The following is a 16,006-nucleotide window of genomic DNA, read 5'->3' on the forward strand; positions in this document are numbered from 1 at the left end:
CAGCCAGCTGTGCACCAGCCTGCAGGTGTGGGGTGCCAAGCAGCTCCGTGCTTCTCTTCCCTCTCTGCTTGGAGGTGGTTTCTCCCAGGCCTGGGCAGAGGGAATCACGTATGTACTTGGGGCCACAGGAAGATGCCCTTGCTTCCACCTCCTCTCAGAGATTATTTTTTAAAGCGAATTAAAAGTATTGTATTCACGTAGACTAGGCATGAAAATTCCATATTTGGGAAAGAATTGCTGCAGAGCGAGACCGTTATGGCTGTAAAAACCTCTTCCCCAAGGCAGACTCTGAGATTTTCTTTGCAATTAAAATTTCTTTGAAACTTGGACCAAAGAAGACTTGGAGGAAAAAAATATGAACTTAGAAAATACTTTTTTTCCAAACAATGCTTTTGTGAGAGCTTTAACAAACACTGTTCCTCCCAGTGTGTCTGATAGCAGAAAGTGACTGAACATGAGAAGTCAAAAGGTGGTGAGTAGCTCCAGTTGCTGCACTCTTCTATCAGAATTTCTCAAGGCAGCATCAAAGAGGACAATAATTAAACTTAAAGCAACTTAAAAAGAAGGTAGAAAATGGATGTTTAGTCATACAGTTCTGAGCATTGTGCAGGTAGAAATTTCTCTGGAAGAGCAACTTTACCTGGACTGTGCACAAATTTATCTGAGAAGAAAAGCAGAGGAAGAAGTCCCCTGCTGGGAGAGTAATTTCAAGGAAACAGAAAGAGGAAACCCAGAGTTTTACTTCAAGAACAAGCATGACTAAACTTTTACTAATTATGATGGACTTTCTGCCCATTTTTCAAAGCTGAGACTAGGGTGATATTACTGAGAAAACTTGTTTTTATCATTACTTGCCTGTCTTCTGTGCTCTGTATTGGGGCAGAAGACTTGCTGAAAGCCAGATTGCTATCAAGCATTGCTTTGCACAGTCTGGACCTGCACTTGGGTATGTTCATCCAGTAACTGGTTACACAAGCCTTTCACTACAGAAGTAAAAGTAATTTAAATAGCCTTTTTCAAAAGCCCCTACAGTTTTGAATCCCTTGGCCACTTACCTCCAGCATTTGTACACGCTGTGATGCCATGTGCTATCCAGATAGCTATCTCTAGCCATCTCTCGCTTGACTGGCAAAATGCATTGAGATTCTGTAAAGGATGCTGAATTAGAGTTATGCCTTCTGCAGAATGTATTTCAGCAGAGGGATGCTATGGGGCTTCCAGAGCTTGCAGTGGCAACAGCCTGTCTAGCTGGCACCACGGTATTCTGACACATTGTCCAGCTTTGGTTTATCCAAACTTTGGGCCTTAAATGCCATATCACTAGTGGGATCTGCTATGGAATGGGGATTTGCAGTGCAGCAGCTGTGATCGTGATCAGCCTTGACATGAGTGGGCATCCCACACCTTTGCTCTCACACGTGCTGATGTCCCTCACAGAATTAGCAGTGTGTGTTAATGTATTCTAGCCAAAGATGCTTGTGGCTGTGGTACTGCAGTGGTGCAGAGGGAAATGAAGCAGCAGCAGTCAGGTTGCGGTGCTCATCCCTAGTGTTTTAAATCTGCAGAGCCCTCCCTGTAGGACTGAGGGCTGTGGATGCCCTGACTATTCCATTGTCCAGCCCAAAGGGGTAAGCGTAAAATGCTGCTTGGATGCTCGGAAGGAGCTGTGGGAAGTCAAGGGGAATATAGGTGGGTGCTTGGCCATGGTGCAGTGGTTGGGGTTGGTGTGGTACTGATGAGGTACGTTGTCAGAGGCAGCATATGGGATGCTGAATGCTTGCATGTGATACGCCTGCTATGTGTCCTTGTCTGGAGTGGATAGTATCTTGTGTCTGGCAGGATTGCCTTCTCCCTCATCTCTAAATTTTGAGAAGTTCGTAAAAGAAAAGAAGTATCTCTGCCTCATCTTGTCTTACAATATCCAGTAGAGAAAGTGAGCTCCAGAGAGCCTGAGTTCGTTCATGTTTTAGCCCTAGGCCTGGAGATTATGAACCAACTTAGAACTTTGTAGCAGCCTTGCCATGCTTGTATCACCTCCATAGAACAGATACTGGAAGGATGCTCTAGCCAGCCTGCTCCTTTCCCAGGAAGGGGAGCATTAAGCACATTTGAATTCTGTTTAACAGGAGGAGAGATGTGGTTACACACTGTGTGCTGCACTGTAGGCAGTACTAGAGAAGAATTGCTGTTGAAGTAATTGCAGGCTTTTTGCTGTCCCGTCTCCCAGCAAGATCTGTCCGAGGCTGGGCTGTTGTGCCACCCACACTTTCAAGTGTGAGGCAGGGCGGGCTCCCTGTGGATGCAGACTCTGAGCTGGTGCTAGCGTGGTCCCCAGAGCTGCTGCTGTGCTTGCACGTGGCCTCAGCTGTTCCCTCGCACCTGACACAGCTAGCATGTGTGAATAGTGCTGGAGCCAGGGCTCACCCTCTGAGCTCTCGGGTAAAGGCACACTGGGGTCAGGAGGTGCTGGGCAGAGAATGGAGGGGACTGGTTGGTGCTGAAGATCTGCCCTGCTATTTGGAGAGAGTCTCCAGACAGACTTGCATGTTTGGGGAAGGAGCTGGTATGAAGCTGTGCTCTTCTTGCAGCTCCAACAGCAAGGCACATATGGCTGCTGCAGGAGCTTTTGTCCATCCAGCCCCTGTCCTGGGTCATCTCCAAAGATGCTGTAGTACTGCCTGTTGGAAGCAGTGCTGCAAACTGCTGACAAAGCTGTGTCTGTGCTCTACATATATCTCAGACCTGCCTCTTGCATCTTTCAGTGCTATTCTCTCTGTCCTTCCTGTGTAGTAGATATGCTTAGTGCCAAAGCTGACAGAACCGTGCTGGACCAATGCGGCTTCCTCATGTCTGTGGTGAATGATACCAGTTCTAGACCAACAAGGCAGACCTTGGGATGCAGGCATGCCACAGCTCCTCCCCAGCTCCCCCTGTCATTGCATGCCCTGCCCTTGGGAACCCAGTGGAGAGCACAGTGTGAGGAGCAACTGTCCAGCAGCATGGGAGTCCACAAGCTCCCAGTTTTCAGCTGTCAGGTTGGGCTTCTGCGTGCAAGTGCTGGAAGCAACTGCTAGCCCCCACGCCACCCTGGAGATCATCCCTGCTGTGCTGCTGTCCGCTCCTTCCTTGTCTTTGTTGGGTAAGGGGGCTGGAGCCGGGTGACTGATACTCCCAGTCTGAACTCATTCTACAGATAGCAGTGAGGGCCATGCCCAGGGCCATAGGGGTCAGGACTCAGCTATTGTCTCTGACCAGCAACCTTCCTGCTGCAGCCTTCATTTCCTTGTGTCCTTTGGGGCCTGGGCATGCCATGGAAAAGCAGGGAAAAGCTCAAGTTTTAGGGAGCTCCTGTCTTGTGCTTGTTATTTGTTCTGTGGCTCTGCATTCCCACGGGTAGCACAAGCTGTGCTTTACTCAGCAGCTTTTATAGCATTCTTGTGGCTACTCCAAACAGATGGAGTGGTTTGATGCTTGTGCAGGCAGTTCATGCAACTCTGCCAGGAGATGCTAAGGAGCCAAAGCAACGCATCCAAGCCTATGTTAGCTCAGGGAGCAAGCTGGGGTCGAGGAGGGAGGGCTTTCCTTCTGCTCTGTTGCATCTGTTGTAGGTGATGGGGGAGCTCTGCATTTTCTTGCTGGTTTTAAAGGCTTGTCTCAGAAGAATAGTACCGGTGTGGCAGTCTTTCCAACGGAGCTGTGGGCACAGGGAGCACTGCAGGAGCTGCCAGGATGCTTACCTGGCCTTTGGTTGGGATCACCCCTCCCTGGGCTCCTGGGGCACTACTGCCCTGACTCTGGGACTGCAGTTGTGTTGGGCAACAGTGTGGTTTGTAGGTGTAGGACTGTAATGTATTGGGCAGTGCTATCTTTGTGTGCTGTGGCCTGCCTGTGTTTTCCCCTTCCCTTGCCTGCTTTCCCCTGCATCAGCATGCATTTGTAAAATGAAATAAATATTGACATGGACGGGATGCTATTCAATTTGTCCTGATCACTGGGCTGCGGTGAGTTTTGACAGAGCACAGTGTAAAACATAAGCTCAGGATGTAATTTCTACTGTCAACATGATGTACAGTATGGCTGTGCCAAATACATACCGATAAACTGCATACGCTCTTGTGGGGAGGGGAGGGGGAGAGTTGTGCTGATGACTGGGAAGCAGGCACGATGGAGCAGGAGGAGAGGGGGCATGACCCTGGGACCAAGGCAGTGTGAGTCTGTTGCTTCATTGCATGCATGAAAACCTGCCTGGCACAGCCGTGCCTGGGCTCACTGCCATGTGCGTGCATGTGTGCTGCACACCTGCAGCCGCATGCTGCTGCCTGCTTGGGATGCTGTGCTGCAGGCTGGTTCTGGCTGCAAGAGCAGCAGCTCCCACTGGTTATTTATGGCTCCGCTGCTCATGTGTGGCAGAGAGAAGTGGCACTTCCAGCTGTTGGTGAAAGGTCTTCAATAATATGGGGAAATAAAACTGCTAGTCTTGGTTCCTGTGCACAGAACCTTCTGTAGTGCTTTGCAGCCCTGGGGTACTTTAAATCCTGCTGCTGCATGTGCAGGCCACTGCAAGGGCACAGGCAGCATTTGGGGCCCTTGGATCTGCTGCCTCTGGAGGAGGTCTGTGATGTGACAGACAGAAAGGTGTGCATGCTGAGGAGCAATGTGACACTGACCCTAGCTGTGGCCTGAAGCTGTGACAGAAGACAAACAGGCTGAGAATTTACGGGTGGAGAAGAATCCAGTTGTGTATCTCTGGGTCAGTGTTCCTAGTGGCTCTGAGTCCTCAGGGCTGGAGCTGGCAATAGGTTGCATATAGATGGGCTCTGTAGCCTGGGACCCGAGTGTCTTGGAGGTACATCAAGGCAAATTGGGTTGCACCGCCTCTGCCGCTGCCCATAGGAAGAGCACACCAACAGCTCAGCTGAGCGTAGCTGAACTTCGGACAGGAGACAGCCACTAGCAAACCAGGTTAGTTCAGACGTAGCAGTAAGATGAGAAATCTCTTAAATGTAAAAAGCAGCATAATGGCTGAGATCTTAAAAACAAGGTTGTGGTTCCCACAGCAACGGCAGCCCAGCCCATGCGTGCTCAGCGGGACTCTCCTCTCCATGGCAGTAGCTGCTCTGTGGAGTGCTCAGATGCAACAGGGCTGAGCAAGTTGCCTTGGGAACTGTGTGCCAGCTTGTCCGCCAGCCAGAGAGCAGCTCTGCTGGAGCTGTGCTTGCCCGCTGCGGCATCTTCTGCCCCTTGCTTTGTCTGCTCTGCCTTGCTTTAGTGTGTGCATTTAAATTGTTGCTTTTACCGGTTTATTGATACCGTTTAGGACTTAGCCACTTCCATTTATGCGCTGTAACTCTGGCAAGGCTGAAAGAAAAGGCACGGTGCCTGTTCCCGAGAGAGCAGCAGTGCCATCCCTGCATGCACACGGGGCTGCCTCCAGCATGTGGCTGGGGTAGTCAGGTCATGGAGGAAATCGGCTGCTTGCAGCTGCCACTCAGGTGTGAAATGGTGCAATGAGGGGAACAAGGATGGCTCCTGCTGCCCGCACAGAGCCAGTGTGGATGGTGTCTGCCAGATGTGCGCCCTGAGCTCTGCATGCTGGAGACAGCTGGGGCAACGTGCTGCCTTCATGCCAGCTTGGTCAAGATGCTGCTGCTGCTGGTGTTGCCTGGATTTGCACCATTGGGCTGGCTTTCTTTCAGCCTCCCTACGTGTTCAGGACGTCTTCAGTGATTGCAGACCTGCTCTCTGGCAGTGGCATTGCTGCCTTGTCAGGCTTCTGGCAGGGCTTTATGAACCAGTGTTGGAGAAGCCTGGATGGCAGGGAGAGGGTGTCAGGGTAGGCAGGGTAGGGAGAGATTTCAGCAGCTGGTGACTGCCTCTCCCCAAGACTCTGCTTATGTAGTAGTCCTTGGGAGTGTGTGAATGGACTATTCATTAAGTTCTCTTTCTGGCAGTGGCATTTACCAAGTACAACCCATTTGTACTTGAACTTTGGACACATCTGGAAGCTTTGCCTGCAAAAGTGCTGCAGAGTGGCAAGGCAGAGATGTTGGATAGGGTATTCCTCCCACACTTACTGTTTGCCCTGGGTGCTGGCCTGGAGCTCTTGCTGTGGTACAGCTTGTGCTGTTCAGTTTATTGACATCTCCTGGTGTCTGGGGATCTAACTCCAAAATAGCCACGAGTTTTCCAGATGTGAGAAATTGGAGAGATACTGTTTGTGGCAGTGATGTGCTGTATCTTGTTGTATGTATCTTCTGTACATCCACATAAGTGTGATAAGACAGGTTTGTACATGTCCTATTACTGTCATTGTGTCTTGCTCTGAAATCTGCTGCAGGTGGGGCAGCCTCAGCTGCATTGCTCCCAAGCAGGAACCTTTATACCTGTGTTTGATCGATAAAGGCTGCAGTTACTTTGCTCTGTGAGACTTTGAACAGTGGGAAGGAGCGACTCAGTCTGTCACCCATCTACAAGTCATCTTGTTCACCTAGGCATAGCCTCCGATGTTACATATTTTGATGTTTGATGACAGGGGTTCTCACCAGATTGGCAAGAGTAGCTGGCCCTTCAGGAGCAGTGGCATGAGTGGCTTCTGCGTGGGGAGGCCTGATGGCAAGAGGGACTCGTGCTATTTCCAGCAACCTGACATGGCTGCTGTGGACAAGTCTTAATAACAAATGGTCTGGCAGGGAAGAGGGGTGGGGAGGACTCTTAGTGCTTCTGTACCGTGATTGATAACATAATAATACACAGAAGACCCTGCGCTCCTTCAAGCATGAAGTACACAGGTCTTGCACATGTGACAGCTAACACACGCATGCACATGAAATATAGCATGTGTACATGGCAGGGAAAATATATGTGTACACCCAAATGAGTCACAAATGTGGACAAAGGAGTGCCAGTGTGTGTGAGTGCTCTTAGCTGTGCATGAGATGGATAGAATATGAGTGTGAGCCCTTGTGTGTGAACAGATTTGTGCACATTGCATGAAACACCACTTGTGAACCATGAACAGGCAGTGTGGAGTGGTGCCTGGGACTAGTATGTCCCGTGCTTCTCACAAAGTGTGTATCCAGACAGGCAAATGCAGAAATGACAGTGCAGCTCACTGGATGCTTTGGGAAACTGCCCCGCTGGTGCAGCCGCACTAGAGGAATGACAAGTGTGAGGAAGAGCCAGGGAAATATTTGTGAGTTGCCCCTGGTCTGAACTGCTGGGGCTGTTTAGAATCATGCAGAGGGCTGTGCAGAGCTCAGTCCAGTTCACCCTCTGTGGGGAGTAGGTGGAGATCTAGTCCAGGATCGCCCTCTTTCCATTCATCCTCTTTCACCCTTCTGTTTAGAGTAACCGATGACAGCAGATTAATTCTGTGAACCAGTAAATATGCGCATGTTTCATGAGTAGTTCTGGCTGTGGCTGGTGTCGCAGAGCTCTGGTGGAAGTTTGGGGTGTTGGTGCAGGGAGAGGTGGATGCTGCATACCCCTCCCCATCTCCTGATCAGGCCTCTCCTCCCCAGGTGCTCACCAAATGCAATCTACCCTTGGCTACAGGTCTCATCTCTTTGTCCATAACGCCTTGCCGGATGGCTTGAAGCTTACTCCAGAGGCCTTCTTTAAGCTGTTAGCTTTAAAGTCAGCCAGGTGATGAGTCCTTGAACAGATGCTTTTCTCCTAGCCCATGGCTGCAGAAGTGAGATGACGGGAAAACTTCTGCTAGGAAGACTAGCAGCAGTGGCCGAACAGCCAGCAGCTCCTGCTGTCAATTGCTGGCATCCTCCAGCATGAGCATTGTCTGTGCAGGACTGGTGTGGTCTGGCCCTGTGCAGGCAGCAGCAGCTGTGCAGTGCTGGGGGTGCTGCCTACACGTCTGCCACCAGTGTGGGCAGCGGTAGCACCCTGCCAGAAGAAGACCTCACTCCCCTCGGCAACCAGGGCAGTGTGGGGAAGAGGTGCCCTCAACAGTGGGGCTTCTTGGTCTGGGAGTCCCTGTTGGAGCAGCTGTCTGTAGTCATGGCAGACCTGCAGCTCTCTGCCCTCCCTTCCAGGGTACCTGCTCTAGCAGGACCTGTGGGACTGGGCTCTGCTGAGGGGCACCTGGGGCAGGGCAGGGTGGGAGATACTGACCAGGGCTGCAGGGGCAGCTGGGGGGGCATGGAGCCCCGTGCTCACACCAGCACTGACACCTTGGCCTTTTCCAGGCTCCTGGGGATGCTGCCGGCTGCCCTGCACCTCCCTGCATGAGCCAGCAGAGGATGGAAGTGACCGGCATCAGCTGGGCAAAGGACCCTTCGCCAGGTGCTGGGATGTCACCCCCCTGAAGATGGGAGTTACAAATGGGCTTGTGAACTGCATGTGTGGCCCAGGCACCTGCGCTGCCAGACCCATCGCACAGTAGTCCAGGGCCACCGCAGGACAGGCAGTCGCTGGCTGCAGCAGCTCATCCTGTTAACTCCTCTGTGAAACCGTACGTGAAGAAGTTTCCCTTTGCTTCGTGTGAACGACTGTGGCGGCTGCCTGTGCCCTGTGTGCTGCTGCAGAGCCCCCCACCCACTGCTGGGCTGGGCAGCGGGCTGTACGTGACCCCACTCCCCAGCAAGACCGGCAGCAGCCGAGCACGGAGCTGTGCAGCTCTGTCCTCGGGGACAAATGCCAGCTGCCAGACTCTTCTCTGGAGACCCAGGAGCAACTTGCAAGGCACCAGCACTGATTGCTCCTGCGATAGCAGCGGCCGGTCCAGGACGCGTGTTGTCACAGATGTGACTCCAGCCTGCTGGGACAGGAGTGCTCCAGCTACAAACACAGCATGTGGGAGGGATGGGGATGCTCTGCATTAACTGGTGAGCCCCATGCTGCTAGTGTGGACTTTCCTCCTCCTCTTCCCTAAAGGATGCTAGTTGTCTGCCCAAAAGCTACTGCTCATGCAGCCTCGTAGAGCGCAATGGCAAGGGGTCTGCAGGGCTTCTTGTGGACCATGCTGCTGCTGTTCTGCGCCATCCAGGAGCTGGGGGCCTGGGCCATGCACACTGCGGTGGAGGGCCCGGCCCTTGGGCAGCCGGGGGACCCTGCACTGCTGGCCAGCGGGCGCGTGAAGCGTGGCTGGGTCTGGAATCAGTTCTTTGTGGTGGAGGAGTACACAGGCACGGAGCCGCTGTATGTGGGGAAGGTAAGGTAACCCTATGTCTCCATGGGGCTGACCAAGCCAGTGGTAGAGCAGGGCATGCTGGCAGCAGCGTTGAGCCTAGCAGGGGAGAGAGGGCCTGCATGAGGGTTGCTCATGGGGGCCTGGCTAGGGAAGTACTGCATGGACTGGGATAGCAGGAGCCCAGTCCCTGCTGAGGGTGGTGAGGTTAATGTGCTCCCACAGACTCTGGGGCAGAAGCACATTGAAATTCAGATTGATGTTCTTCTAGTTGTGTGCTGGGTTCCCATGGTGTTCAGGTTGGGTGCAAGAGGGGGTGCAGCTCTGGGTGTTGTACTGGGGAAGGCTCAGCCCCATCTCTGGGAGGACCTGCTGGGCAGCAGCAGGTGTGCAGGCTGGGCTGGCAGGGCAGGCATCTGTTCGTGCTGGTCCCTGCCACATCTGAGGAGCCAAAGTGCTGCCATAGCACCAAGGTGCAACCCTGAATTCCTGAAGATGGTCCATCCCTGGCCCTATGGCCCTCTCAACATGGGGATAATATGCCGGGTTTTGGTTTGGGGCCCCTCCCTGTGGCTCCCTCCTGGTCCTGGAAGGACTGTGCTCTGTCCTGCAGGTTGCAGTGGCTCTTTCCTAGCTAGTTACCTCTGCAGGCTGGGGCTGGCAGAGGAGAATGTCCCACTCTAGCTGTGGTACAGAAACCCTGCTCATTTGTGGCCAGAGCAAGATTGTTGCAGGATTTATGTATCTCAGGCGGGCCTGCACAGCATGGTGTAGAAGGTGCTTGGGGTGAGCAGGCAAGGCTTGGAGGGACCCTGAGGGCCAGCACTGGTGATAGAGCTTTCCTGAGCCTTGCCAGGAGCTATGCCCATCAGGCCTGTATTGTGGGCACTCCTGAGTGCCCGCTGGGAGCTGCACTGTGTTGCTGTGCTGCTCCCAGGGATGGATCCATGCTGGGCTTTGCACAGGCAGTGGCATCAATGAGCTTCTAGGGAGAGGCGCTGGGAGGTTTTGGGCTTGCTGTGACCACTGTGTCCTTCTGTGCTGTGAGAAGATGCAATAGTGCGCACGGGAGTGCTGGTCCACCGGTGCTGGAAAAGCCCTGATCTCCCTCAGGCAGTCTCCCTTCTCTGCAAGGGGGTGGCTGCATGTGCTGTCCTAGCTCTTGCCATTGCTCGTGTCCCCTTTGGAGAGGAGCGCTGGCAAACCTGGAGCTGCTGCAGAGAACAGTGCCTTGCTGGGCAGGGCTGCGCCTGTCCTCGGGAACCTGCTGGTGTGTGACACCCACCCACCCCCGGCGAGAGGAGGGGGCACAGGGGCCTCTGCTCCCTCCACTCCCGGTGTCCTGCGGCCGAAGGAGCATTTGGCCTTGGGGCTGCTGGGCTTTGTCTTTTTCTGGGAGCTGTGGAGAAGCTGCCCTGTGGCTCCCACGTGTTGGAAGGATGTTCCCGGTACACCGATGAAGGGAGTGCGGGCTGTTAGGACCAGTCAGCGGAGCATTGCTGCAAGCCCGCTGGAGCTGCCCCTGTGGGGGCATGGGCTCTCCCCAAAGGAAAATGCCCAAGAGCTCATGCAGCAGGGCTGTCTGATGGCCTCGGCTGTCTGGTCATGAGTCTGGAGGAGACTTGAAAATGGGCTTCTTGGCTAGGGGCCAGCTGGGATTTCAGTGGTGATTTGTGTCCATTTCAGCAGACACTCAAAAGCTGCACTCCTCTGCCACAGCACTCGATGCAGTTACAGCTAATTCACAGCTCCCCTGGGAAGCGACTCGAAGCATCAGGCCCTGTCAGACTCCCGAGGTAGCCTAGCAACTGCCTCATCTCCAAAACGAACCCGGGAACCTACAACTAACCCGTTTTACAGCCCCTTTCCACATCATTCACTGCATCACCCACCCCGCTCAAAATAAGCAGCCAGCCTGCACTGAAATCCCTTCCCGGTGAATATTGCTCCCCGGGGCTGGGAGAAGGTGGGGTGCCTGCCTGGAGTGGCCAGGGCTGGGGTGGCCCGTGGCCCACCAGGAGCGTGTGCCAGCCCTCCCAGCACGGCTGTGGGTCCAGGAGCCTTACTGTGCCGGGGCCGCGGCTCCCTGCAGCGTAGCCAGGGCCTGCCCCTCGCCTCTTGCACACCTACGTCTGCTTTTCAAAGGGCTGATACCATTTCCATAAAGTCTGGGTTCTCTAGCTAATCCTTCTTCTGAACTGTAATTTCCCCTGAGGCTGCTGTCAGTTTGATGTGGATTTCTTTGGGTTTTTTAAATAGAATTATGGGGTCAGCACTAGTTACAAACTTCTGCATGTGGACAGATCTATTTTAGATAGAGGAGAGGATTAAAGGGAAAAAAGCAGATTTAATTAAGTTGCTAATATTTAAAGAAAATTGATGAACTCAGGCTTGGAGCAAACAGTGCGCCTTTATTATGGGCTAGTTTTTATTTGATTTTCTTTATTTCCCAGCCTCAGAGTCATTTTTTATTTGTGTATCTGTGCTTTCTGTTTAATTGCTTTTAATAAGGAATGTGCACCTCTGTTCACATTTAATTTTGATTTAATTATTAGTAAGTAATTAATGGCTTTGTAAAATTCCTGGTTGTAGACTTTTAGGACAAGGAAACTATTTTCCTGTTTAGCAAATCAAACAGATCAGCCTTTCGTCCACATTCCAGGCGGCCCTGGCTCCTGCGGACACCCTTGTCCCTGGCTGGCAGGGCTGAGTGGCGGGCGCGGGTCCCCTCTGCTCCTGGGGCACAGGGCTGCGGGCAGCCCCTGTTCTGGAGGGAGCTTGGGGGGAGGCACAGTGGGTCCCAGGGCCAGCACGGGACTGACCATGCTGGGGCTGCCCAGCTTCACTGGCCTGCTGTGCCTGGCGGTGATGCAGGTCCCTGGCTGCGTGGGAGCGTGGTGCTCCCTGAGCCTGCCGCTGCAGTGGTGAGACTGGGCAGGAGGGAGCACCCCTGGGATGTGCTCTGGGCCTGTGGCATCTCCCCTCAGATGTCTGTAGCCTGTTAACTGGCCCTCCCCCATTAGTTGTTGTTTAGCCAAGCAGCACAGATTTAGTTCTTTTAATCTTCCCTTGTAAATCAATCTGTACAGCCCCTTGAGCCCAGGCTCCATTTTTCTTCCTAGCATTCCAGTTTGCAAGGATGCTGGTGGCTGCTCTGAGCAGGCAACGATGAGCAAATATGTAAAGAGGATGTGCTGAGAGCTCAGCGTGGTTCTGGGAAGAGGTGCTGGGTGGTTTATCTCTGGCCTAATTATGAATCATGAACCTGGTGTTCAGCAGAAAACCACAGATTTCTGTTACCTGCGCTGTACAGACGAGGTGCACCTTTTCCATTCTGAAAAGCTTGATCTGTAGGGGAGCAGTAGTGAACATCAGGGAGAGGGCTATGAAGTGGAGGGGGCAGCAAGCTCCCCAGCAGGCAGCAGGGAGAGCTGGGGCGGGATGGTCCTGCAGACCATCCCTGCAGGGCTCTCCGAGAGGTGCTGCCCCAGCAGGTCTGTGGCCAAGCCACTGTGGTGGTCCCACAGCACTGCTGGGCTCGCAGTCCTGTTTGCTAGCTGATTGAAGGTCTCCTTCCCAGGCAAGCCTTGGGAGATGTTTCAACATGGGCAGTAATATGTGAATGTCATGTAAAATGCATTGAATTGTCTAATGCATGGGCCCCTCACTCATGAAATAAATACATAAACTGTATCTAACAAGACAAATATAATGAAGGCATCATAAAAAAGAGGCAGCTCTGGTATAAATTCTTGCTGGTAGAGCTGTGTGTCTGAAAGGTGGATTATAGAACTGTAGTTTGGAAGATTGAATGGCCCATAAACATTTTCATATTTCATTAGGCAATTAATGGATGGCACTTTTCTTTTTCTTGGGGAGCGGGGGGGATGATGACATGATTTTGCTGATTCTAAGCAGAAATTGTAGGAAGCAAATGAAAGCAGCTGATGAAACCTTTCCGGGGGCCTGTCCTGTTATGGATTGCCCCAATTAATGCCCATGCTGCTCTCTGTCAAGATGCATTCTGCCTGTCCAGTTACTGTTAATAGATTTCTCATAAGTGGCTGGATTGTAAAAACCTCATAACTCAGTTTAATGCCACCAATAAAATTATCTCTGGACATCTGGCCTGGATTCCAGTCAGCTTCTTGTCCGTGGGGAGCTGCTGTTTACCCTTTCTTTTCCTAACTTCAAACATTGTCTTAATTAGAAAATGGAGCAGAGATTGCCTACAAAAGCATCTTCCACAGGCTCTGTTTTTCATCCTCAACATAGGCATGACTTGCCACATTCTCCTGCAGGCTTTGCTCAGGTGAGGGCTCTGGGTGTGATGTTGTGATGGGTTGACCACCCACCACCACCACCCACCCCCATCACCTTGTCATGTAAACACAATACAGATGTGCAGCAAGTGTTTTGAACTCTCGGGCAGGGAGACTTGCTAGCACCAACTGCCCAGAGAACAGAGGGTGGCTGTGGCTGGGCAGAGCAGGCAGATGAGGATGGGCTTTGGGCAGCCGGCTGGGTGGATGAGGACAGATGCTGCCTTTACACCCTGATCTGCTGTGCAGCTTGGGAGATGTGATCCCAGACTGCCAGGGTCCTGGATCCTTGCCCACAGGGAAGCCTCTTCTGGAGTGGTGTTGAGTTGTTCTTCCCTTTTCCATCATCTCCTAACTGCACAGTGGTGGGGTTTGTGCCCTGTGGTGTGGGTGGGTACTGGCAGGATTTGCGATCGGCTGAGCATATGGTGGCATAGGCAGGACCAAAGTTCCAGTTTACTGGGACTTCCTCCACACACAGGCATCATTTGGTGCTCTGTGCCGCTCTCCTATCCAGCAGTAGCAGAAGGAGTAGATGGGGCATCACACAGGGACCATGGGCACCTTGTGCAGGGGTTTTACACCCATGCGGTCTCATCGAGGGGGCACAAGCAGGGCCCCAGCCTGCTCCCACCCTCTCCCTCTTTCCCTGGCAGATCCACTCGGACTCGGATGAGGGGGACGGCTCCATCAAGTACACTATCTCCGGGGAGGGCGCAGGGACTATCTTCCTCATCGATGAGATCACAGGTGACATCCATGCCACCGAGCGCCTGGACCGAGAGCAGAAAACCTTCTATACCCTGAGGGCTCAGGCCCGTGACCGGCAGACGGACCAGCTGCTGGAGCCTGAGTCAGAGTTCATCATCAAGGTGCAGGACATCAACGACAGTGAGCCACGCTTCCTGGAGGGGCCCTACATCGGCAGTGTGGCTGAGCTGTCCCCCATCGGTAGGTCTTCTGGGTGGGAGGAGGTGGGTTGGGAAACCTGCACCTCTCTCCTGTCAAACCTTGAGCCTGCTGTACGCTGCAAAACCGCCTGCAAATCCCAGGGATTCCAGCTGAGACCAGAGCTAGGGAGCCAGAAGAGAAAAATAAGGTGGCTTAAGGAAAACAAGTGAATAAATCCTCTGAGCTGATTGCCAGCCTGTGGCAGTCTCAGCTCTAAGCTGTGCCCTGGAGACAGGTCATGGTGGTGCCAGATGCCTGCTGTGCACTTACCCTGGTTTCACACAGCTCCCTGGCTCCCAAACACAGGGGGCAGGGGTGGGGGGCACAGCCCCTGGCATGCCAAGGGGCTCGCGGCTGCCTGTGGGTCAGATTAGCCTGAGTGATGTTTCTCCCTCCCTGGCTGCCTGTGCCCCAGCCCCTCCTCAGGCCATCCTCTGTGTGCTGCTCTCCAGAGCCCCTTGGCTGCCCAGCCATCCCCTTTGCATCCCCATGCAGCCATGTCCGCAGTGCTGCCAAGCCCCTCTCACCCAGCTCCCAACCTTCCTCTGAGGGGCCAGGCATTTTTGGTGGAGATAAGGAAATTCACGTCCCCTGTGACAGCAGCGTGGCTTCCCCATGTTACTGTTAGCCTGCCCATCCTCTTGCCACCAGGCATCCCTTAAGTCCATTGGTGATGAGCCTCACTGAAGTGCTGAGGGCCAGGCTGGGATGTGTGCTGCCGAGCTGCATGAGTCCATCCCCGCAGGGGTGGCAGAGCAGGGCAGTGAGCTTCACGCTCACCTGAGTGTCAGGAGGGGTACAGGGAGGTGATGCATGAGCTGCAGTATTGCTGCCCTTCCTGCGCTGGCCCGATGATGGGTTCCCATGATGCTGAGCACAGCTTTGAGTCCAGAGAGAGCGACTGCCTTGCTTGCACTGCCCAGAATGCCACACTGTTCCCATCCACGTCGGGCTATCTGTTATCCCCCATTGACTAGCCAGAGCGCAGAGCAGGCTGCGCATGTTGGCAAGCACTGCAGACAGGGCACTATAAATCACTGTTCTCCAAAGGCTGCATCAAGATAGAAGACAGCCTGCGAAAGACTGACTGACATCAAAGATAAGGCAGGTACCCAACACTGTCAGCAAGGGATGAGTCAGCAAGGGGGAGAGCCACAGTGCCAGAAAGGCAGAGAGTGTCGGGAGGGAGGGCGCCGGCGGGGGGGGGCAGGGCTGGGGGAGCGCACGAGGGGCTCAGCAGGTCGGGAGAACTGCCGTGTCCTGCTGTGCTCATGCAGGAAGGTCTGCCTGAAGAGGCATCCCGGAAACAGAGCACAGGGGATGGTGCTTGGGTCTGTGCTGCCTCAGGACAGAGCTCTGGCTCTCCACGGTAACGTGCAGCTATCACGAGGCTGGTGCATGGCCTGCAGCAGGTACAGATGTGCAGGAAGCACCCACACCAGAGGAGCTGCTGCTGCCTGGATTTCTGTTGGGTGGAGAACCAAGCTCTCCTGAGGCATCCCAGGCTCTCCTTCCTCTTCCATTTACCTGCACAAATACTTCCCTGAGTCAGAGAGTGACCCCTTGAACTACAGCCATGTGCTCCTGGAGA

The 16,006-nt window shown here is 53.5% G+C and overlaps 1 protein-coding gene across 1 annotated transcript in view; it reads left to right on the top strand.

Annotated features, from left to right (window-relative positions):
* Positions 1 to 16,006, top strand: part of CDH22 (cadherin 22) — an 86,056-nt gene that overhangs the window by 19,328 nt on the left and 50,722 nt on the right. Inside the window, 2 exon segments of the mRNA XM_055814619.1 lie at positions 8,202 to 9,166; positions 14,121 to 14,415. Of these exon segments, the coding sequence (XP_055670594.1) occupies positions 8,942 to 9,166; positions 14,121 to 14,415 (520 nt within the window). The 5' untranslated portion in view covers positions 8,202 to 8,941.

This window comes from Falco peregrinus, chromosome 9, assembly GCF_023634155.1.
Source record: "Falco peregrinus isolate bFalPer1 chromosome 9, bFalPer1.pri, whole genome shotgun sequence".
Classification (NCBI taxonomy): domain Eukaryota; kingdom Metazoa; phylum Chordata; class Aves; order Falconiformes; family Falconidae; genus Falco; species Falco peregrinus.